Genomic DNA, 24,560 nt, shown 5'->3' with positions numbered 1-24,560 from the left:
GTCACAGCTACAATTCAGTACCTGTGAGTTAATAACTCAGGAGCATTAAAACAGGGAACACAGTGTTAGTCTCCCCTCTGCAAAGTCTGGTTTTAGAGACCTTTCCTTGCAGATATAGACCTAACTCAAGTTCTGCAGAGCTGCACACAGCTGTCTTAGCTGTAAAACCATTTTTTCTGCACCTGCAATCCTTTGGCATGTCACTGAATCCCTTTTAATTTGTTCAATTAATGAGAAAGAGCCATGATTGTATTTTTATTACGCATTTTTGAGCATCACTAAAAACACTGCCTTGCAACAGGATATATCAGGCAATATAACAAAAAACAAAGCAAAAAAAAAAAACCCCAACACAGTTTATACAGTCTTGTCAGTAATATATCTGCAAGCACATGTTGGAGGAGATACATATGTTGCCCCTGTCCTGATGTGAGAAATTCTTTGCCCTGTGTCACCTATCAGGCGAAGGACTCAGCTGGGAGTAGAGCCTCTCACTTCTGCAGCATGTATTTCTTCAGGAATCCAAAATATTTTACAACCACATATACTTACTGTATCACCTATACATGGATAAATTCAGTTGCAGAAAGTTCAGTTAGGGAACTCAGTCCCATTATGCTGCAGTCAGTGAAGCCCAAAAATTGTACCAGGCTGGGTCATGAAATAGTTCTAAAAATACCATCAAAGTTTCTGCATAGCTCCAAACAGTACCTACATGACCCACATGTAGATATGTATGTATTTCCACAATTCAGTTGTTTAGTCAGCAGAAATACACTTCTCAAATGTACTGTTGCTTAGATTTAAATATAAAAATATATCTCTGTTTTTCAGGTAAGCAGATTATGTCAGATAAACAAGAAAAGTCAAGAAATTAAACTTCCAGAAAGGTACCATCGATTTATAAACAACAACAAAAATACTTCTTAAACAAAATGCTTGATACAGACTTTATCATTCCATAAAAATCTCTCATCCTAAAGTGATACATACCAATCCAGCTGAAGACTCAGGCCATACAGCATATGAATATTCTTGAACCACAAAATACAAAAAACCACATGTAGTTTATACCATGTTTGTTGCCTTCTTGAGTTTGTAATACAGAACAATAATTCATTTACCTGAAGGTATAGAATGCATATTGACACTGCTCTTCCTGAACAACTGATACTTGCTTAAGAGTTTGTATATTAAATTTTAATCCTGGGCATATGGACACAGGCAAGGCTTTATTTCCTGTTCTTCACAGGAAGGATATCTGTAATCCAGTAGTGAAACAGAGAAATGACTATCTTGGTATGATCTGAAACAAAAGAAAAACATACACATTCCTCCTGAAATATCTCTAGACCTTCTGAATGCTGAAGAAAAAGACTTACACAAACATCTTTTTCCATTTGGTATCAGCATTTAAGTAAAACCAGTGCAGATATCAGAGCTTGAAGATTAATACATATGAATTTCTAGATACACAGCTGCATTTTCTTTTAGGAGGTCAGTTACTTGTACGAGAAACAATTTTAGTTCTATATGTCCTCTTTGTTATGATCCAATAATTCAGAAAAAAAGATCAAAATTACATGATTGTATCAGTAAGGATAAAAATGCACTTCTCCACTTCTTTCTATCTGGAGAGTAATTTCACACATTATTATTTATCTTACAGTAGCACCTAGAAGTCCCAGTTGAGAATGAGTTCCCTTGTACAGACAGCTGCATTAAAATGTCATGGCTTCTGTCATAATTCAGAGACTACCTATGTGATTTCATTTATTTTTAACAACAGGACTTTCTACAGAACTTATCAATATCACATTCCTATAGTGCTATGCTAACATAGGTTTCACATTTTATTTCCTTTTCTTTGAATGTTAATTCAAAAAAACCCACAAAAATTTAAATTTAATCATTTTAGGGCCTCTGTATATCCAGCCTGTGCACTACTGGCACACAGTAACTGTATTCTGGTTTGTAAAATGTACCCACTCCACCCCCTGCAATAGAGGCATATGTAAAGGACAACTCTGAAAAAAAAAAAAAAAAAAAGCAGTTAAAAGAAGCTTCTAGCTCTTCCGTGAGTAATAATTTCCTGGGCAACAAGGGAAGAGTATATTTGAGACTTGATACTAACCAACAAAGAGAAAATGCTAATAGATGATGGAATGAAGATGATGAGTAGAAGCTGAAGGAGCTCATAAATTAGGAACTAGTTTATTTTTTTTTAATTAGGCAATCACCTATGCTTTATTAATTGATGTGAAATGGGAATTAAGTAGCCCATTTCAAAAGCTCATTTTAAAAGCTACAGTTTCTAACCAGCAAGTGGAGGGTGACTTCCAGTCACAGCTCCTCTTTGCCCACTGCACTGCACAGGATCATGATGGTGTTTGGCTTCCTTGTGCACATGGACACTGACCTGACAGAGCACAGCCAAGCCTCCATCACGAGAAACGCACAGCTATGGGACTTCTAAACATTCTCTTGCATTTATGGAAGAGTTGAGATACACGTAAGTACTTTTTGTTAAAGATCATCAGAAAAATGGAAATGTTAGTAAGACATTTTGTTCTTTTTTACAGTCTGAGAATGATGATACTTTTAATAGTCATATTCAAACAAAAACCTCTTGACCAACCTACGTGGTGAAATACGAGGTCAAAGGGAACTTTATGGAGTAACATGAGACACAAAGTAGAAGGTTGGTTGAGGGAGAATGACAACTAGATATAATCACCATAGTCTCTCTTAATTACAGGGATTTTCTTGTTCAAGTATGTTTTCTGATTTAAATTAAGGGTTAAAATTAATACTTTAATGTTGATTCTGTTTCAATCTTCCTAGCAATTTCCTCTTCCTGCAAAATTATTCAGACCCTACCACCAACCTTGTTAGACCTTTCTTTGATATGACTGCAAGTATGAGGATCTCAGAGATTAAGATAAAACAGAATGGTTTTTATTCATAATTTCTTTTTTATTCTGTTTGAGCCATGATTCCCAATCTGAATAATATGCTAAGAGGTGTGAAGGAAATACCAAAACACAATCCTCAACCTGTGGTTTCTAATTTGGGATCTGCAGACTTCGAGTGGTTTGTAGCTCTACTCCAAAGGGTCTGTAATAAGTTACAAAGGAAAGCAAATTTATTCCTTGAATTAGAGATAAAACTGACCAAATATCATAACCATTATTATTACTTTGACTCTGGCATTTTAAGTAGACTCACAGGCATTGAAAAAGGGGCTAAGATATTACTTCTTGAACTACAGGGAATAAAATAGGTTTATTTTGTAAAAATAATACACCCTTGATAAAATTAAGAAAAATTAAGAAATTTATTTCAATAATGTTAGTACGGAATGACCTTTTCTTTTTGTACATCATGTACCAGTAAAAATAAACAAAACAGAAAAAAAAGATAATCAGGCAAACTTGTAAAAAAATATTGAGATTTCAGTGATGTTGTGTACATTTTTCTCTTCCAGAACAACCCTAACCTGTAGTTCTGTAACAAGAACTTGAATTTCTGAGACAAGTTTTTGCAATAAATCTTGACTTTTATTACCTGTTAATTTGGAATGAAATCTAAAATTTAAAAAAAAATGGGCAAGATGACCTATTTTTGAGCAAAAAGTATAAAGAAAAATATAATTAAAAGCCTAACTCTAAGTAAGTTTTCAGAGCACTATATTCTCATTCACCAAAATTCCTGAATTACAAATAGAATGTATTGATACACACTCTGAAGAGCCACCCCTCTTTTGCGGTGCAAGAAAATTCAGCACATCTTGTAGAGTTGGCTGATGTTCAAATCAAAGTACTAATCACAAGTAACAATGAGTGCTTAAGAGAAGACTACTTGGAAAATGAATTATTATACCTTCTATGGACTACATGCTGATCACATATTCACTTCAGGAATTATTAACTGCCCAAGAAGAATTTTTACTAAAATTATAAGGGCTAATATAGAGAATGAAATGAGAATGAATGAAATCAGACTTGTGCCTCAGGGATGAAAAGATTTAGCAACAGAATAATTTTTCTTTCTATGAATGACCTTATAATATATTTTAATTTAATATAAAGAGTGACTTTATGTTTTTACACAATCAACAATATTTTTTAGAAAATGTAAACCAGACCTTTCTATTTAAAGTAAAAAAACCCAAACTGTAAATCACACTTTGGCATGCAAAGTCCACGTTAAAAAAGCCATGTAGGTGACCAAGAAGAAATCACATAACGGGTTTTATGGATTCTTATGTAAAAATTAATTCCTCAGCCTCTACTCATAGGACTTGCTCTCCAGACCCTTCACCAGCTTCACTGCCCTTCTCTGAACTCTCTCCAGCACCTCAATGTCTTTCTTGTAGTGAGGGCCCAGAACTGAACACAGAACATGAGGTGCCGTCTCACCAACACCAAGTAGAGAGGCATGACCACTTTCCTTCTCCTGCTGGCCACATTACTTCTCATATAAGCCAGGATGCTGTTGGCCGTTTTGGCCACCTGGGCATGCTGCTGACTCATATTCAGCCTGCTGTCAACCAGTACCCCTAAGTTCTTTTCTGCTGGGCAGCTTTCCAGCCACTCCCCCCTAAGCCTGCAACATTGCATGGGATTGTTGTGACCAAAGTGCAGGACCTGGCACTTGGCCTTGTTAAACCTCCTGTCCAGGTCCCTCTGCAGAGCCTTCCTACCCTCAAGCAGATCAACACTCCCACCCAACTTGGTATCATCTGCAAACTTACTGAGGAAGCTCTCAATTCCCTCATCTAGATCATTCATGAAGATACTGAACAGGACCGGCCCTAAAACTGAGCCCTGGGGAACACCACTGGTGCCTGCTGTCCAACTGGATTTATCTCCATTGACTGCAACTCTCTGGGCCCTGCCACACTGCCAGCTTTTAACTCAACAAAGAGTATATGTGTCTGTGCCATGAGCTGCCAGCTCCTCAAGGAGAATGCTATGAGAGAGATGGTGTCATAGGCTTTATCCTCAACCACCAGATGGGTCACCTAGGCATAAGAATGAGACCAGGATGGTCAAGCAGGACCTCCCTTTCCTGAGCCCGTGCTGGCTGGGCCTGATCCCCTGAACTCTCTGAGATAAACAGGTTAATTACTATAATTTTAAAAATCTGCAAAGAGAATGTATTAAAAATATGCTTTAAACATGATCAAATAGTAAAAGTTAAGATTTTAAAAATAGGGCTTTAAGAACCTGAATCATCTTGTATTCTATGGTTGCTGCAAAGTACGAAAAATTTCTGTATTGTAAATGAACATGAAAGTGGGAAAATGTGTATTTTCAAATCTTCTGTAAGTATATATTTACCACTATGTAATTTTTTACAGCTTCCTCATTAAAAAAAATCTGTGACAAATATGAATTTTAATTCACACAAAAAAAGAACATCAGTGAATGAACAGGGGTGAATGGTACCTACCAGGAGGCATCATGGATTGTTCTTGGAATTGTTTCAAAGCATCTTTCAATCTCTCAACATCCTGTAGCAATATGAGGGATTTCAGCCGATGTAGCAGAGTCAGATCTGAGGAAGAGATGGTATGGAATTCAAGACACTGTAAAAGCTCTTGGGTAGTTGCTGAATTCACAGCAGAATCCATGCATTTTGATTTTCCTGGAAAAACAATTGGAAAACCACATTAAAAATACTGAACAAAGAGTTTTCCTAGTTATAATTTCTTTTCAAAGATGGAATCTTCCTTACTAGTACAACTCACAACGAAATATTGGGAGCAGCCTGCTCCACTGCTCCTCTCATTTTTCATTAAATATTAAAAAAATGTTAAGAGAGGAAAGTATCATGTTCAAAAAGTAAAAAGAACCATTGGATTCAGAGACAGGAATGCAGGAGGAACCTAAATTTTCAAGATTACCACAGGAAAAAGGTGTGATGAGGAAACTGTATTGTGGCCAAAGTGCTATTTTCACTTCCTCCACACTATGTGTTATAAAAATACACACACATGTAGAGACAAGGAACAATTCTGTGGAATAACTGCAAAGCACATTATTACAGTATGCAAGACAACAGAGAAGGAAATGCAATGCTTCTTCAGTATTAAAGCATAAATTCATTTTTCCAGTCCAGTTACAATGTTTTTAACTTGTCTGCTTTTCAATAGCAAGCCAACTGAGAAGAACAGGTTTTTCCAATTCATCTTTTTTACATACATACAAGAAGTATAATCCAATGTGACCGTTTGACAATGGTGCTAAAAATAATGGCTTCCAATTTTATCTAAAAAGAAAAAAAAAAAAGGGAGTAGTAGAGTCACTCAACTAAAAAAGGTAAACAACATAATGTCTATACATAAACTGGGATTTGACTAGCAAGAAAGTTAGTCACACACTCTGCTTTATGGATGTGACATCTGTAGGTGAACTTTCTTTTATCTGAGAATTCCTCAGTGTAGACTCCAAGGTCCTTATACGGGCTCACCCATCTTATCTGTAGGTTTGACACCAGGACCAGTCAATCTGTCAACAGCTACTAAAACATGAACTTGACTTTCAGGAAAGCTGGAAGCTCTATAATTTTTCTTTAAATTCAATATGCAACACAGCTGTGGACAAATAACCAGGTTTCTGTTCTGAGTTATGTACCAACAGCAGAACTGTTAAATGAGTTTGCAGTCTTGCTCAGTTACTCTGGAGTTCCACTACTGCATGCAGTTTAGCTAACATTTATTTAGTCATATACTGAAGTTGTAAAATTCTTACTTTTGGTGATGGAAATGCAGTAGCCAGAAATTGGGATGGATTTTGAATGTTGGGCTTCTGCTAACATAGCAGAAACAAATTAACTGTAAGCAACGAAAATTCTACTAAAACTTGAGAAAAAAACTAACAGGAAATCCCTAATGTCACCTTAACAGGATTTTTCAAGTAGTCTGAAGATGAATTTTATGGGACTAGGAGCTGACAGCTCTGACTTAAAATGGACATTATAGAGGTAGGCAAGCTGCTTGGTATTTTTTATTCAGTTCCAAAAAGACAGTCAAGGCCATACACTTTAAAAAATTCTTCATTTGCTTTTCTCCAGTTTTACAAGACAGTTATTTTAAAGCCATGGTTCTGAGCTGAGCAAGTAAAGAACACAACAGCTTGCCCTTAAGAAAACATATTTAATTCTAGATGATGCCAACTTAATCTGCTGTATGTACAGAAAACTACTATACTTACCATTAAAACTTCATTATCTCTGAAAGGCATTTGTGACATAAGCACCATACAATAAGCTTTTTCAGAAGGCAATGGAAGAAACATAACAGTATGAATTCCTCTGATTTTAGTGGCCACATGAACACTGAATAGGCCATCAGGGATAACACCCATGCAATCCATTTTAAAGTGCTATGGAATCTGCATTGAGCGTTAAGTTCACATTCATTTGGTTCAAAAGTGCTTTGTGCCAAAACACTTTCCCAGTGCCAACAGTATCTTCCCCTTCCCTCTTGGATGCTGTTTGCATAGTTCTCCTTAAATACTACAAATAAGTTTCCCCCTGGGAAGGAGAACTTTCTGAAAAGTAAGTTGGTTCAGAGATAGTAAAGCACGAAATTAGTTCAGAATAGCAATTACTGCCCTCATTTGAAGCTCTCTGAAAGCAAGTAGTCCTACTGGATATTTGCTTTCAGAGGGAAGAAGAATTTGGTTCATTTTAACCACTGTGTTAATCCCAAGTCCATTGGAATGTTTCAAGAAAGAGCAAAGAACAGAAAAATAAACAGATTAGGACCACAGTTTTTCATGATGTGAATTTCTACACATTCATGCACACAACAGAAAAGGGCACAATGTTAAGTACTTGCATGTCTTACTGAGTTCAAACCAGACATTTCTCTAGTGTATTTGGCCCATTCTTCAGCAATAATAAGTGCACATCTATTTTACTTTACATAATAATACTCATGGAAAAGAGGAGAGAGTCGTACATACTGTCAGTAAAATAAATTTGTTGTGTTGCCTGCAGGAAGTCCAAAATGCTATCTGCCTTTTCATCTATGTCTTTTAAGCCTGCTGCTTCTTCTCTGTTGCTTTTGTCGGGCTGATATGTAAAGTCCACACTGGTGGTTTTTGTTACCAAGCCAGCTGCTCTCCTCTTTTCTTTCTGTCGCTTCTTTTTCAGTTTCCTCTTCTTGTTTTTGCTTATTTTGGGACTGTCTGTCTGCTGCAGCTGTATATTATCTTGAACAAGAGTCTCTTGCATTCCAGATTCTGTTTGTTCTCCATGTAAATTATTAGAGTTCTGCAAGCTGTTCTTTTGTTTCTTCCTTCGAATGCGCTTTCTTTTGGTTTGTCCTTGGTACTCCTCATCTGCAGAATCAGAAGACAAATGATAGTTGTAAATAAGAAGACCAATAGTAAGTATTTTGGAACTGCATACAATGAAATATTACTCCGCTGAAATTCTGGGATGTCTGAGTGGCTCTAACCTTACTTTTATGCTTAGAATGCCTTTCAGTACTACAGCGTCAAAGCCAACTTTTCTGAACGCATTGAATAAGAAGGCAAGTTCTTCTCCCTTCTGCTTTAACCAAAGACTGTAGTCTTCATGCTACATACTTTGCATCACATTTACTTTTTAAAGGCAGATAATATGGTTCCATACAGACAATGTGGTCAAAAGAACTGCCAGGGCAAAAAACAATGTGGGCAGGCTAGGGGACACAGGATGAAAGAACTCCTCCAAGAGCCCCACACCACCTATTCGTAGACTTGACCAAGAACACAAGACGAATGTAATTTACAATAAAAGACAATAGTGTTTATACAAACAATATCCCTTCCCAATAGTTCTGTGCCTTATAACACCAAGCATTTATTTCTGACTCTACTACTTTCTCCTCCTTAAACATATGCCTCCTTTGGGATATCTTACTACTAGCTCAGCTTTTGACATCAACTTTATAGGAAAACCATGAAAGACATCAGTGACCTTGGCAACTATCTCTGATCTTTTTAACAGCCTGTCTTTGTTCTGTCATACCCTTGCTACATTATGGTTTCCTTACTAGATAATTCTTCAGAAGGCTCAAGTGTCAAGGGAAAGAAGTCCCTCTTGCTCCCCAAGACAGCTTTCATGCTGCTTTACTCAGATCTTCTCCCTACACACAAAGGCAGAGTTCTAAAGTAATCTCTGACCCTGAACTGCCTGCCTCTCCCACACACTCACTTCTGAGTGTAAGCCCTCCTGGAACTAGCACAGGAAGACTGCCAGAATCCATCTTCCCTCTGACTGCATTGTTCCTGTAGTCCATATTCATGCCTACAATAATTCTCGTCTAATTAGCTGAAATTCCCTCTTTCATGGCCTAACGAAATCCTCAAATGTTTAAACACCATGGAGTGCAGGATGCAAGTGCTCTAATGTCTTGCTCTACAAAGTTAAGCCATTTCTTCTTCCCTCAACCTCTTGCTGTGTGTTTCTAAATTCCTCACAGTGCACTGAGCCCAGTGATCTTATTTACTTGGTTTTACACCATTCCTTTAGGGTCAAAAAATCTTTGCTTGGCTAATGCTGGTATAATGCAAGAGAGACACCTGAAGCCCAATGCTTGTTTCCAAATGATGTGCACAGTCTCCTGAACTGCCTGTGACTCTCTGTTTGGCTTTCTTACTACTCCTCCTCCCCCTACACGTCTTTGCCTCTACTTTCTCCATACTTTCTCCATGGTTGGAAGCCCACTCTTAAATTTCTGTTTCTTTTTATGTCTTGAACTCTGTCAGCTCTCAGCCACTTTCTCCCTTTAAATATCACTACAAGACTTTTAGTTTTCTAGCTGACAGATGACTCACTGAAAAGCAATTTTTCCATACTTTCTATGAAGAACTTTGCATAAAAATAAGTTTGCTTTATTGTAACTGAACACCACAGCATGTTAAAGACAAACCAAACGTCACCTCGTACCCACAGTGTGGAATGTTTCACACATATGGTATTTGAACTAAATATCTTTATACATGATTTGGACATATGGGATGTGGGAAAACTAACGCCTGTGTCGTTCTGCTGGAATAAAATATCAGAACTGAAGGCAGATATGAATGGTGAGAGATGCTATAAACAAAACATCAATTTTTAAACTTAAGATCTAATTTGGATTTTCATGGGAGTATTTGTGTTATAATAGGTAAAATTCACTGTAAACAGATACATAGTTCCATAAAATTTTTCAGCTCTCTGTTAACCTGAACCACACTGTTTGCTAGTAAAGCTACTCTACTTTGTGCTCTCAGCAAAGTGGCCCAACATGCTCTTTAAGACAAAGGATCATTAAACCTCAGCAAAACTATACTGGGTTGTGCAGTCAAGTACCCTCAAATGGTTTGAAAGCACCTGAAAAAACATAGTGTAAAAAGTAGAACAGGGCTTAAAATAATTGATATTTTGAGACAAATCCAAGTTTACTTATCCTTTGTAGCTCAGGACAGAAAGTCTGAAGAAGCCAGGGTGAAGCTGTCAAAAGGCAAAATTAATGCAGTCTTCACATGTGTATGTTATTAAGATAAATACCCAATGGAAAGGAAATCAGCACTGTGCTGAGTTTCTTCAAGCACAGAAAACAAATCAAACACAAGACTAAGTTCTCTTGAGGACTTAAACCAGTAGCTGTCCAGCAGATTTGTCACTCTTTGCCCCTTATTTTAGTGTATCTGTAAGTACCTACTGCTCCATGTGTGGGATCTACTAGTGATTCAGCACCAGGAACAAGTTAAATTAGATGATGGCAAATGCAAAGCAATCCACACAAAAGGCACAATTCACTCCTAGGATTAGAGCAAACTGTTACCAACTCAGGAAAAACAAGATGGAAGCCAAACTTGAACACTGGTATGGAACACTCAGTTAAAACATTTGCTCAGTGGGTATCAGTAATCAAAAGAGCAAATACCTTGTTTACATACATCAGAGGATGGAGAAAGACAGGAAAAATATTCTAAAGCTATTAAATGTGTTGTACTCTTCAAGCTTGTAATTGTAATAGCATTAGTCTTGTAGTGCTATGCTTCTTAGCATAATCTCAGCACAGTAAGACACTGGCAGACAAGAGAACTCTCACAGAAGTTACCAGAAAAATTAAAAAAAAGGTTTGTATGATTTGACTTGAAAGAGTAATAAAATGAGCTCTTTTTCTGCCTCCTCATGCAAGAACAAAATTATATCTAATTAATCTGAGCAGTTTCACAAAGAATTAGAAGAAATGGGTAGTCTACATGAAACCAGGACTGCTGGAGACAGACAGAGTACTCCTGTTTCAAAGGGGGAAAAAGATTTTTACAGAACTCATCCAAAGAGATTTAAACTAGATCTGAAGGTGGAGAGGATTAAACCAGGATTGCTAGAGATCAGCCTGGGGGCAGCATACTGATGTTACTGGGACTGTGTGCCTAGCAAGGTCCTGCAGTCTGTCATCTCAATGAAGGTTGAGGGTGGAAAACCATGTGGTAACACAGATGAAAGGGTAAATTGATGGGTTAGAAACCACAGAAGCACCTCTGAATGGTGATTCTCAGAATTAGGACCTCAAAAAAACTGGTGAGATCCACAGTCCAAATTGATACACTATACCAGTGTACAGAGCACAGACAACAAACAGGAGAAGGTAGAAGCAATTGTGCAGCAGGAAAACTAGAATATAATTGCCAGCATGGAAACATGGCAGGACGACTCACAATTGGAGAGCTGCAATAGATGGCTACAAACTCTTCAGAAGAGGCAGCCAAGACAGGAGAGGTGGGGTGGGCCTGTATGTTAGGAGTGTTTTGATTGCCTAAAGATTGGTAATGGTGATGAAAGGGTCAAGCATTCATGGGTAGGCAGGGGGAAGGCCAACAAAGGTATCATGGTGGGAATCTATTACAGACCACATAACAAGAATGAAGAAGCAGATGAAATATTCTCTAAGCATCTGGGATCAGTTTTATGATCACTAGCCCTTTTTCTTGTAGGGAACTTTAACTTCTGACATGTCTGCTGGAAATACAGCACAGCAGAGGAAACAGCCTAGTAGGTGCCTGGAGTGTGTGGAAGACCCCTTCCTGACACAGCTGGTGAGTGAGACAGCTATGAAAGGTGCCCCATTGGGCATGCTGCTTGCAAACAGAGAAGCACTTGTGGGTTATGTGAGATTTGGAGGCTGTTTTGGGCATAGTGAGCACGAAATGATAATTTTCAGTTCTTGAAGAAGGAAGAGGGTCAGCAGAACTGCCACCTTGGACTTCCAGCACGCAGACTTCAGCCTGTTTAGGAGATTGGTTGACAGAGTCCCTTAGGGGGCAGTCCTGAAGGACAAAGGAGTCAAGGAAGGCTGGATACTCTTCAGAAGGAAATCTTAAAGGCCTAGGTGCAGGGCATCCAAGTGTGCTTCAAGACAAGGTGGTGGGGAAGAAGACCAGTGTGGCTGAACAAAGAGCTCTGGTTCAGGAAAAAGAGGAGTTTATGACCTTTTTGGAAGAAGGGGCAGGCCACTAAGGAGGACTACAGAGATGACATTAAGCTATGGAGGGAGAAAAATCAGAAGAGACAAAGCCCAGCTAGAACTTAATCTGGCTACTGCAGCGAAAGACAAAAACTAACTATAAGGGTTAAGGAGAATATCCATCTGTTACTGGATACAGAGGGAAACATTGAGAAAATGGATGAGGGAAACACTGAGGTACTTTTTCTTTGCTTCAGTCTTCAGTAAAAAACCCTAGTTATTCTCTGGGTACCCAGCCCACTGGGCTGGAATACAGGGGTGGAGAGCAATGTTCAGTGGGGTACACCTCCCATAACTTTAGCTGTCTGAAAAGAAAATACTTAGTGCACACTTAGACTCATGCTTCCTCTGATAAACCAAGAGATACTAGCATCTTCAGAAAACTTCATCTATATTATTTCAGCTCCTTCAGACAACTGCAGATGGAAATATTCATGGAAAGCATTGAATGAAATTGACTCACCTATTTACATAGGTGTCTGCAAGCCTAAGATATGCAAAGTTCCACTGCATGCCAAGATGAAGTTTAGTTTTGAGTTTTAAGCTGATCATACTAGTGATTTTTAAAATACAGACCCCTAAATATTATTAGAAAAAACGTTTACAACAACACAATAAAGAAAAAAAAAAGGGGGGTGGGAGATAAAACATACTGAGGAATAGATAGTCAAAGAATATCCTCTGAGCTTTAGAAATCTCTTGTAATGTGCTCATCATGACTGAAGCATGGCAGCTGGCTCTTCTGCTCAACGACTGAGTCCCAGAATAGGCTGCCTGGATATTGTTCATGGTAATTTTGCTCTTTTCCTCAAATGAAACAGGACATGTACCTGTCCTGATTTTTTGTCCAGTTTAAATCATTTTCTTCCCCCTGATATACTTGTTGGCTTTTCCATGGTGAAGCAAGCAGTCAACAGAGAGGAATTTAATTTTGGTGTAGGATCTTACATGGGAAAAATGTTATTTTTAGTACCAACTGAAACGCAGCAGCTACAGTTTGGCCAAGAGTGAAAAGCTGTGGCTAATGAATGCAATAAAATGTAACGGTTCATTATAACAAAAGCAATACTGAAAAGATCTCAGGAGCACAAGGTGAAGTTAATATTTTTACATTTTTTGTTTTAATTGTTTCAAATCAACATTTGAAATCAGAAAAAAAAACCACTTCAAAGGTTTTAGTAATCTACAACACTTTAGATGTTGGAGAAAACTGCAAAAGACTGGAAGCTGTTTAGGATAAGGACCATTGTTTGTTTGCTTATTATACTCACAAAAGAAGAATTCATATAAAAATAGCAAATATTGTATATACTCTGCCTACCACAACCAAGTACCCTCATGGATTTAAAGCAAATCCAATTAACAGTAATGACAATAATAAGATATCACAATCTGCAAGAGTCTTCCATGTTAAATGTTTATCTGACCGTACATACATATGACTTTCTCTTACGAGCTATGTCAAAGCCCTGCAGTAACAGTAACCTTACTCAGTCACAAACATTTTTCTGGACTTCACTGAAAACTCTGTGGAAATTCAAGGAATTTCAAAGGAAATTCAAGGGAAGTACATCAGCTGTGGCACCCTTATCCACATATTTTCTGGATCTTCAAAGAATGCCAAAATATTTGTAGATTTTCTCTTAACAAACCTCATGTTGATCTTCCCCATGCAGATGATAGGTTTTCAGGCATACACAGATCTTTGCATTATAATTTGTACTGAACTGCCTAAGCGAAACACCATGACTACAGGTTTGCAGTTCTCTGGATAATTTCAGAACCTTTTAAAAAACTGCCACTGAACTATCCAGCTTCAAAGTCTCTGATAACAACACAGTTTGAAAACCAAGTGGTTATGCATCACTGTTAGTAATATGGGCAATACTTTTCCTTGAATTCTTTCAGAAATTTTAGGTGAACAAAATCTGGTACTAGTGATTTTATATTTTACCATTCATTCTATTGTGTGACCATGAAATCACTTCAATTCCACATATCCTTTGAGCAAGCCCAAGAAAAATGTGTTCCAGCATGGGATTCTCTATAGATTTTCCACAGATAACATCAATGCAAAGAAGTTACTTAGCTTCTCTGAAACAGGCCTCTCTTAAATATTCCCTCTACATCATAATCATTGGCTCAAAAGACTGGCAGACACATTGCTCCTGATGCATCAAAAATAAGACTTGTTACCATTTTTAATTTTTTGCACCATTTGCTCAAATATCCTTTGGCCTGCCTTACCACAACTTTTGCATTTAAATCTGCTTAAAACGTCACTTAGGTGTGAATTCAGCTTTTTAAAGGACACCTACTTCTAACAACTCCCTTTACTCTGCTGTCTAGCTCTGCTGTCTTCCTTTCACTTCTTCTCAAGCCTTTCATGACAGGTGGTGGGCGCTGGCCTTGAATATCACATATGGTGTCCTTAAGTAGCTTTCAGACAACCTGGTGCAACTTCCTTCTCTTAGCTGACCTTTTTTAGGTTCTCTTCAGTAAGTATCTTCACTTTTGTGCAGTGACCCTTCCTGAAGCAGATCAAAACTGTTGTAGTTTTCTTTGCTGTTGCCATTTCATGAGAATGTGGAACCTAATGCTTGTTGCTGCTACAATGTGCCTCTTGTGAAACAAACACCAGGTCGAAGCCAAGTCACATTTCCTCTTGCAGGCAAAAACCCAATGCCTTGGTTATACTGTGTCTAAAAACTGAGACTTTTCACAACATCCTAATGCAAAAGTCACATCCCCTGAAGAAAGAGAAACTGAAGATCCCTTTACTACTCTCTCTTGATGCTTCTCTGATCTTTGAGCTCACAGCAACGAGTATTCACAATTCCAGCTACAAACAAAACGAAGCAGACTTAAGCTTGCTTTGCTTTTTGGTATGTACACTCAGTACACACATACACTGATCTAAGGCATCCAGGAGATCTTTGAAACTATTCCAATGAATAAATAAATTTTGACAATATTTTGGCCTCCTGTCACTTTATGCAAATGATATGCTTGATGAAGCCCCCAGGATTTCTTATACAACAACTTTTCTGATACAAATTCTGTACCAATCAGTGATTTCATTTTTCAAGCAAAGGAAATATTTTGACTTTTTATTGATCTTTCTCATTATTATTGTTTGAATTTCAAGCCATCTTCATTAATTTTGGCTTTTTTGGGTTGAAGTGCAAAAACTCTGTCTGAGACTGTCCCTGTTACATAGAGGTAACAAGCAACACTTCCTTAATGGGCTCAGTTGTGCTTACCAAAACCACTTGAGAATTATTATGTTGGCACAGTGGGGAAAATAAATGAAACCATGGAGCTGAGCATTTTCACAGACATGAAAGAAGAACAGATTTTCCAATGACAATCTAACTGTTCTGAAGGCTACTAAATGGGAAATGCTCGAGGGTCCTAGAGTTGCCTATGAAGTTTCTACAGCTTAGCAGCCACAAAAGACTAATTACTTCTAAATACAGAAATCTTCTTTATCTTTGGCTAGTAAGATTGTGCCTTTGTATTTGAACAGAAAATATCACCATGAATTGGAGAATGAGATTTAAAACACTTGTATTAAAATATTGACATTTTAAACCTATGATGTCACATTTTCACTTTAAAAATTTGTTCTTTCCTTTAAGTTTGCAGGACATGATATGCATTCAGAATTTTCTTTCAAGTGTTTTTGTTTTGGTTTGTTTTTTTTTCCTCCAGAGTTGGTTTTCAACCAATGCTTAAAGAATCCAAAGCTTTCCCTTTCCTCAGAAAAAATGACAATGACAGAGATAATAAGAAAAGTTGCAATCTTAAAACTCTCTTCAGCATTTAAAATGTTCTTTCCAAATACACAAGCTGAAATATAGTAACATGTAAGAAGTTATTTACACTACAGGAATACAGACTATTAAAAGATAAGCAACATAATAGAAAATGGTACCTATTTTTCCCTGTGATAAAACAGTATCTAAGAGCAGCTCTAAATTAAAAGTACAATCTTATTTAAAAAAAGAGAAAAAAAACAGAAAAAAAAGAAAGCTATCTGAAAGTGTACAGACACCGACATAACAAAATGAAGGTAACTCTGCAAAATCCATCTCAAATTTATCAATTTAGGGGCCATCTTATTTCTATTAATCATATTCTGAATTATTTAAGCTGGTAATATGCCCATTTCTAATAGATGGGAATCTGGTGGTACAGTTGTCCCAGTCACATAGGTTTGTTCTGGACTGCATGCTGCTCTATTAGAACAGATGCTTAAACAGGTGATTTTTTGGGGGAGAGAAAACTTAACATGAGGAAAATCAAACCAAAATGAAACATAACTGTGTCTCCACCTTGCCCACTACATCCTGGTAAATCAATACGCTCAGTAACTTCCAGAATTGCAGAAGTCTGCACAGTCCACTCTGGATCTCTAGGGAAAGCCCCTCTGAAGTTCGGGTCCCTGCTATTTACGCAGATTCTTTCCTTGGCCATCATTACTCCTCCACAACCTGTTTTTCCTTTATGTTCTAGACAGTTATTTTCTCTCAGTAAATGTCTCCTCAAGTCCTACGGGCTCCATCCTGGCCTCCCTACTGGGTTACTATAGTTTTTCAAAGAATGAGACATGATATATGATATATGACATAAACATGGTATTATTCATAATAAATTACAAAAAACCCCCAACTGATACCATCTGATACACAAATGTTTGGGAAGTGTCTGAAATAATCTTGTCACACATTCTGAACATGAGATCATGCACTATGCATATTCTATTTTCCTAGGCATTGACCCACTGTGTATTATCTGCTTCATACTATTAGATCACTTTGCTCTAGGCACAGCAAAGTATTACTGGGATACCACAGACCACTTGGTCTTTGTAATTTCCAGGATTTCTTGTGCTGCTTCCCTCAAGCAAAACACTTAAAATGGCAGTGCTAATACAAGGACTTGTCTGTTCAACTTATTGAACTGTCAAATTCTTCTTAGCTCCCATTCAATTTGTTGAAAAACAGGAGCTGTTCTGCATCTCGTGGAAGCATAGTATCTTTGCTAGATTTTAAACAGACTTTCTTACTGTTCTTCAGTTATATGACATAATCTGTGAAATAACCCTGTTACAATAAAGGGAAATGTGTTCATCTGTCTACATGACATTAGATTTCATACAAATTTTAAATCTGTCATATGCTTGCAGAACACAGGTTTTTTTCCATAACATGCTGTGCACCCAATCCAGATTAGTGGTGATGCTATAGCTTTTTTTAAATTTACTTGGTGCATTGTCTGACACCTCTACAAACAGAAAGTTTAATTTTCCTTTTCCGCTTCATAGACCTTTGGGTATCAATAGCTACAGTTCACAGACTACATACCCCATGCTATGGATATGCATATATTTCCCTCCATATATTTATACATGTACTTAGGTGTTCATTACTGACTGAATCTCACATGCTTTGGTGAACTGATGGGTGTGTACTACTATTACATTCTGTTTGGAGGAACTTAAGTCCCCTTATTAGCTTACAACCCCACTGCTTCAGGGAGGGAATGAGAAGGTTATCCTGAAGAGAACTTATGCTGCCACAAACATCTAGATTTAACCTATATGCTGGCTTGGATGTTCTACCTAAATGAAATACCTAGCAGAAAGTATGAAATCTGTGAGAGGACAGGAGGAATAAACTGAGGTCTAGTAAGCCATTCTCCAGGGCTCAGTGATGTTTCCTTTGTACATCTTCCACAATCTAAACAACAGATTTGGGCAAAGAAATTGTGCCACAAGTTATTTGGCAGCAATGACATAAAAGGATAGTGTAGAACACAATTCGTTGTAAGCATCTCAACCTCTACTGGATATTGTCACTACATTTACCACAGCTTGTTCTGAAGACTTTTTGGACAGAACTGACTTTCTTAATCTGATCCCTGGCTTCTCTGACAACTTCTCTGTACTCCTCCCACGTTACCTGTCCCTGGCTTCCACTCTTCATAGGCCTTATTTCTGCAGTGTCCAGGAGCTCCTTGCTCATCCACAAAGGTCTCCTGGCCTCCTGCCTTCCTCTTTGTTGGGACACATTGTTCCTGGGTATGGAGGAAGTGATCTTTGAACATGGACTAGCTTTCCTAAGCTCCCCTTCACTCCAAGGCTTTGTTCCATGGTATCCTACCAAGCAGATCCTTGAAGAGGCCAAAGTCTGCTCTCTTAAAATTGAGAGTAGTGCTCTTGCTTTGCACCTTCCTTGCTGCCCTAAGACTCCTGAATTCTACCATCTTGTGGTCACTGCACCTAAATCTTCTGTTAGGTTTTACATAACCTATGAGCCCATCTCTGTTGACGAGAACAAGGTCCAGCACAGCACCTCTTCTTGTTGGTTTCTCTACTCTTTGGGAGAATGAAGTTGTCACCACTGCATTCCAGGAACTTCCTGGATTGCTGGTGCTTTGTGACTCCTGGATGACTGCTTTTTGAAAAACTACTTTAAAAAGAAACAAAAAGATGGAAAACACAGCCAAAACAAAACAAAAACACAGGTTCTAAAGACACATGGTTTTACAGCTCAGCTGTTTCAATTCTTTCCAAAGTACATAAGAAAGAGATGCATAATGGATCACGGGAAAATGGGTCATTTTCTTATACATCAATGAACAGAAGAGAGAAAGCAAGACAAAAACTCAACCAAATTAATTTAAATGAAGTCCAAGAAATCTGTATCAAGGCTACAAGGTACCTGCACATTTCATTAGCAAAACAGAGTTTTTTTAAAGATTCACTGAAATGCTGATTTTGGTATCAGCTCAAGTAAAGGTTGTTAAGTTTCCCTCTTGCTGCCTTGATAAAAGCTATTATCTTTAGTCATGCTGGGCAAAATGCCACACAGTACAGGCTTCTATCTTCTCAAAGAATTAGCAGTTTGTTGTTGGGAATCAGTTCTTGGGTTCATAGGACTTTTTTTCATTCTGGAATACTTAAGAGGTCACAAGAATCTTTCAGCAAGTGACATAAGCAACAAAACACAGCAATGGCTTCAGGTTCTCTGAAGATAAAGACCAGAGCACTGAGTTCTGTGAAAGCAGGACTAGGAATGGCAGCCATATGGATGGAGACAGCAGGTGTCTGGCTCTGTGCTGTTGGCTACTTCTCTGGATGAGCAACATCAAGGAAGACTGCAGACAAAATTTTATTACTCACTCATCCTCTGAAGAAGCTACATGCTAAGCAGGACTCTACACAAGAGTACCTTATATGTCATTTACTTGTGTTGTAGCAGGTAGAAAGAACTTCCACTGTACCAAAAAGTAGGGTGATAAAAAAAGCTGGCATTGCACCAGAAAACAGACTGTGAACTGCCTGAAGAAATTTAGGGCTTTCCATTTATTTGACTTTTACAATAAGCATTTCACTGCAAGCAAGTGTAACTGTATGGAAATACCATCATTAAAAGAGAAGGTATAAGAAAAAAAGGGAAGTATAAAAAACTTGTAAATACATTTGAATTAACAGATATATAATACACAATGAAAGTTTATACTGCTCGTTATATAACTGCTAGAGGCATTTCACTGTAATACACATGGTTAACCAAGAATGTATTTAATAAAACAAAAATGCTGGTTACAGAGTGAAAAGAAGAACCACTGCAGATGATCATTACAGAACACATTCAAGTAATTTAACCATTGCATTTTTACTTAGCTATTTTTCTTCATATGTACAAAAGTTATTACACCATTCATAAAGCTTATGGTAAAGTTCTTTATGCATATATAAAGATGGACTTGCACTAAATGAAGTGCTATGGTTATTTTCAGATGCAAACATTTCTGATTATTGGTGGATTCTGTATTCTGATTCCTAAACACATGTTGCAAAATACTGTAACATTTTCTCTCCGAAAAAGTAATTTCTAAGATTACTTAAACATATATCCAAATTCCATGCAATCACTAAAATAGTTACAATCTACTTGGAGTTTGAAACACAGATACATGCAAGTGTGTAAAACATATGAAGTAAGGGAATACTGTATTGCATATTGTATTCAATAATTTTTCATTCTTCCTTTGCACAGTTCTCTTCTTTTTCAGAGGAAAAAAAAACCAAACAGCTGTATCCAAAGGTCTAAGTATACTTAGCATTAGACAGTACATCCATGGATAGCATAGTATATTCAGGATTATGGTACCAAAGTTCAGCTGCATGCATACAAATACTTCACCAGGCCATTGTGTCTTAAAACAATCACAGGCAGATGTAGTTGAAGAATCATTGTCAAAAAGAAAAACCAAAAGGGGCATCAGAAACTACATGAGAAAAAAACCCCAAAACAAAACAACAAAAAAAGCTCAAAATAAACACAAAATGCCCAAGAGACCATGAGTTAATTATGGAGATAAATGTGAGATTTCCATTGGCAAGTGCTACAAGCAAGATGCTAAGATTATCTGGCATTTTTAGCAAAAGGATAAAAGCTGGCAAGAAAGAAGAAGATTAAACTTATATCCTTAGATAAAAGTGGAAGAGCTCTATCACTGATTTATTATTTTAAGCTTTCTAGTTCGTCTTAAGGCTATGTATTTCCATTTCTATTTCTTGAGAAGCTGTAAAAAGCCCAAATTAACATTTCTCTCCTCCACAATGTTCACCTATATACCAAAAAAAAAAAAAAAAAAAAAAAAAGTACTGAACAAAGAATCAATCAAGTCTTTTCTTTGGCAGAAGAAAAAGAAGGATAGACACTATGTTCTTTTCAGTAAAAAGACTACTGCTCCTCAGAGGTATTTAGTACAAATGTATACGATACCACAATATCTACTCCCATTTCTGCAGTCACAGAAAAAAAGGCAGGCTCCCCAAGACTGTAAGGATGATCCTAGCTAGTCCTTATTATCATCTCTTGTAAATAATATTACTACATGCTTCACTCTTCTAATTATATGAGCAGTTTAGTAAGGTATTCTGATACGCTTCAGTAAAGAGGTGGAAAAAAAAAAATCAGGTCCTTGCACAAATTTGTTCTATGCCAGCAGTTCAGGGTATGAAGTATCATAGATGGGCAGACCAGCCCTGGAGCCTGCAGCAGTTACTGCTTTTCTGTGCTGATATGCACAGTATGTCTGCATTTCACACACATTCCTATACATCTATTTCTGCTCATATCTTTGTATATTTGGGCTTCCACAGAAGAGTGGACTGAGTGAAGTCAGCCTCAGCTGTGTTTACTTTAAAATGAAATGCAGTTATTTATTAGAACAGCACCCAAAGACAGCTGGGATGACTATGTCAGATGAACAGAGACATAAAATGCAACAAGTTGCTAAGACTGAGAACAGTCAAGTAAAGGACTTAAAAGTTAATGGACAACTAACCTAATTCTTCAAGGGAAGTATAAAAGAGCTAAAACTTTTCAGTATATTGAATAAAGGCTGAAAAAGAATAGGTGCTAAATTTGAGCACTAAGAACTATTTGAGATACTTTCCCCTTATTTGCTGCTTGCTCCAGAATCCCATATGAGTACAGACATAATCCCAATATTTAATGAGTAACTTTTCAAAAAGTTTCACAGCAAATAATTTTCCTATCAATTGAACACTTGCACACCTTTGTTATCTTTGGAAATAGTATCTTACACTTCATTTTAAAATAAGGGTAACAAAGCATTCTATTAAGAAAGGACATATGTAATAAACAGTACTAGTTTCTAACTCCCATTGTCAGAGACAATGACCAAAAAATTAGTCTGGACAAATAAACAGCTTGCACTGAGAAAAGATGTTTCTATTTGTAAATATTAACAAAATGTGGATAAACTAATGGAGCTGAGTGCATTCTAAAAATACAAACAGAATAGAATGGTCTGTGAACATATTGAAAGTCTATAGCATCCAGATGAAAAAGAAAAATAATTCAGCACTTATGGAAAAGTACAAAAGCAGGAAGAACAGATATGAATTCAGACAAAACCTCACCTGCCATTAGACCAGCTAGGCCAAGGCTGGAGGCTCAAGATTATTTTTTAAATTACTGCATCAAGTAAAGAGAAATAGTGTAAGATGTTGGCAGTGCTCTACATGCTCTACATGTTTCCCTGTTCCCCACTACAACCATACAGGGCTAGCTGGCCAGCTACTGAGAACTACCAGATTCATTCACATCAGTACGGCTGTGCTGGTTATATCAACCAAGAGTCTGAGAACACTCATGTTTCATGCAGAGGGCCTTGTGAGGTGAAGCATCATCAGCTGGATACAACTCATCTAGTACCGTGAACCAGAGATACAGCTGCTGAAGTGCAGTAGCTTTGGTCAGCCAGAACATGCTCTGCAAAACAACTGGGAATCCTTGGAATGCACTTAGGCTTGCCTGTAGTGCATTTTGTCTGGATTACAGGAATAATCTGTGTGCTGCTACTTGTCTTTTGCTGCTTTAACATAAATTTCATTTTTTTCTGCCCTCCACGGATCACTGTAAAGATAGAGGGTGACTGAGGCTGATGCATGGCATATGCAATGCAAATCCTGCAGTAATGAGTAATCATGATTCTACAGTGAAATAAGGGACTTTCTCTCCATTTGTCTGCTATAAAGGCTCTCATCGAATTAAAAATTACAACAGGGTATTCTTCATTTATGAACCAATTTCTACCTGCAGTGATAAAATGGAAGGAAGATAGCATGACACTAGCAGGAAAAAAAAAGGAGTATTAGGAAAGGGAGATGGATGAAAGACAATTTTCAAAGCTTCCTGGGCACAGACTGCAGTTGTACAGAGAGCTGTACTTTAAAGGATACCTTCAAATTTTGCAGGGGGCAGTAACCAAAGGGAAAGGATATGAGATCAAGAAATTTCCCAAGTGGAGCCTGAATGGAGACAGTCCATTGGAAGCTGTATCAATGCGTGGCTGTAAGCCCACATACTGCCATAAATTAAAACAGCTGCTGTAACAGAGAAACAATAAAAAGAAACAATTGAGTAGGCCTGACTGTGATTTCCAACATGAGACATCAACTTTTTCTTTATGTTATACAAAACACTTACATTAAACTATTTAAGAAAATAAATGCATGGTTATTACTGCTCACACATTTTTTTCCTCCTGTCTTAGTTTTCTTTGTCCTCTGAGCCATACTGATTGTCAGCTCCTTCGTGTTAGGAATTGACTTTTTACTATTTTTTTTACAGTGTTCAGAATATTTAAACAGAATAATAAGTAACAACAGAAATTCTGTATTCAAATGGTTTTCCACTTCCCCTTCTGCTTTTTTTTTTTTTTTTTAATGTGAAAATACTACATTGAAACAAGTCTTATTAGAGAGAGAGAGCAACATGATCCCTCACAGTGAGAGGGTGAGCCAGGGCCACATTCTCCTGCTTAGTATTTACAAGAGTGCTGTCCATGAGTGGGTATTTGTGTCCTGACATGTGGGACAGCAACATGTTGCTTTGGTTCAATACTAACACATTCACAGGCAGCAGCAGAGCAGTGAAGGCTGTGATTTTACAGCTATGCAACTGATAGCCAAAATTAAGGTATCATGTATTGTTATCAAAACCTTTCCAAGTTCTACAAGATGATCAAATCTCCGGCTTTTACAGGTGATGAATAGAGATACAGAATGATGAAGCACTTGAGCAACCAGAGACCAAGCTTTAAGTTTACTGACATGCCTTTCCCCTTAATCCAGCACCCAATTGACTTTACCCTGCTGCTCCATGATAATCTAAGTAGAAAGGCTTACATCTCGATTACGAAGTAACAAGGGGAAAGCAGAGAAGCAGTGTCAGATTCCCAAAGTGCTGGGTGCCTCCTCAAGTGAGGCAGCAATTGGAACACTGCTAGCTTTTTGATGGGATCTACAGTGGCTGTTGGTGCCCTTTTCTATTGCTTTTGCTTTCCCTGTCACTATGACAACGAGAAGCCTGCAACACAGCTACAAGGTGGAAGAAAGAGGGAGCACACTCCAGCTAAGGAGGAAGAAGTGACTCAGCGGGTGGGGGGCAAGAACAGGAAAATCATATGGAAAGCTAAAGGGATTCTGTCA

General features: G+C 37.6%; 1 protein-coding gene across 4 annotated transcripts in view; it reads right to left on the bottom strand.

Moving 5' to 3' along the window:
* ERICH1 (glutamate rich 1) overlaps positions 1 to 24,560 on the bottom strand; it is an 87,086-nt gene that overhangs the window by 20,621 nt on the left and 41,905 nt on the right. The window contains exons 4-6 of one of the 4 annotated variants that reach the window (XM_030447656.1): positions 7,977 to 8,354; positions 5,458 to 5,652; positions 246 to 1,306 (exon numbers count right to left, since the gene is read on the bottom strand). In XM_030447656.1, the coding sequence (XP_030303516.1) occupies positions 1,233 to 1,306; positions 5,458 to 5,652; positions 7,977 to 8,354 (647 nt within the window). In that variant the 3' untranslated portion in view covers positions 246 to 1,232. Of the gene's footprint in view, positions 1 to 245; positions 1,307 to 5,457; positions 5,653 to 7,976; positions 8,355 to 24,560 lie in introns of those variants that run through there. The other 3 variants (XM_030447654.1, XM_030447655.1, XM_030447657.1) reach the window with 3 other exon arrangements.

This window comes from Calypte anna, chromosome 3, assembly GCF_003957555.1.
Source record: "Calypte anna isolate BGI_N300 chromosome 3, bCalAnn1_v1.p, whole genome shotgun sequence".
NCBI lineage: Eukaryota > Metazoa > Chordata > Aves > Apodiformes > Trochilidae > Calypte > Calypte anna.
This window is presented reverse-complemented; position numbering and strand designations above follow the sequence as displayed.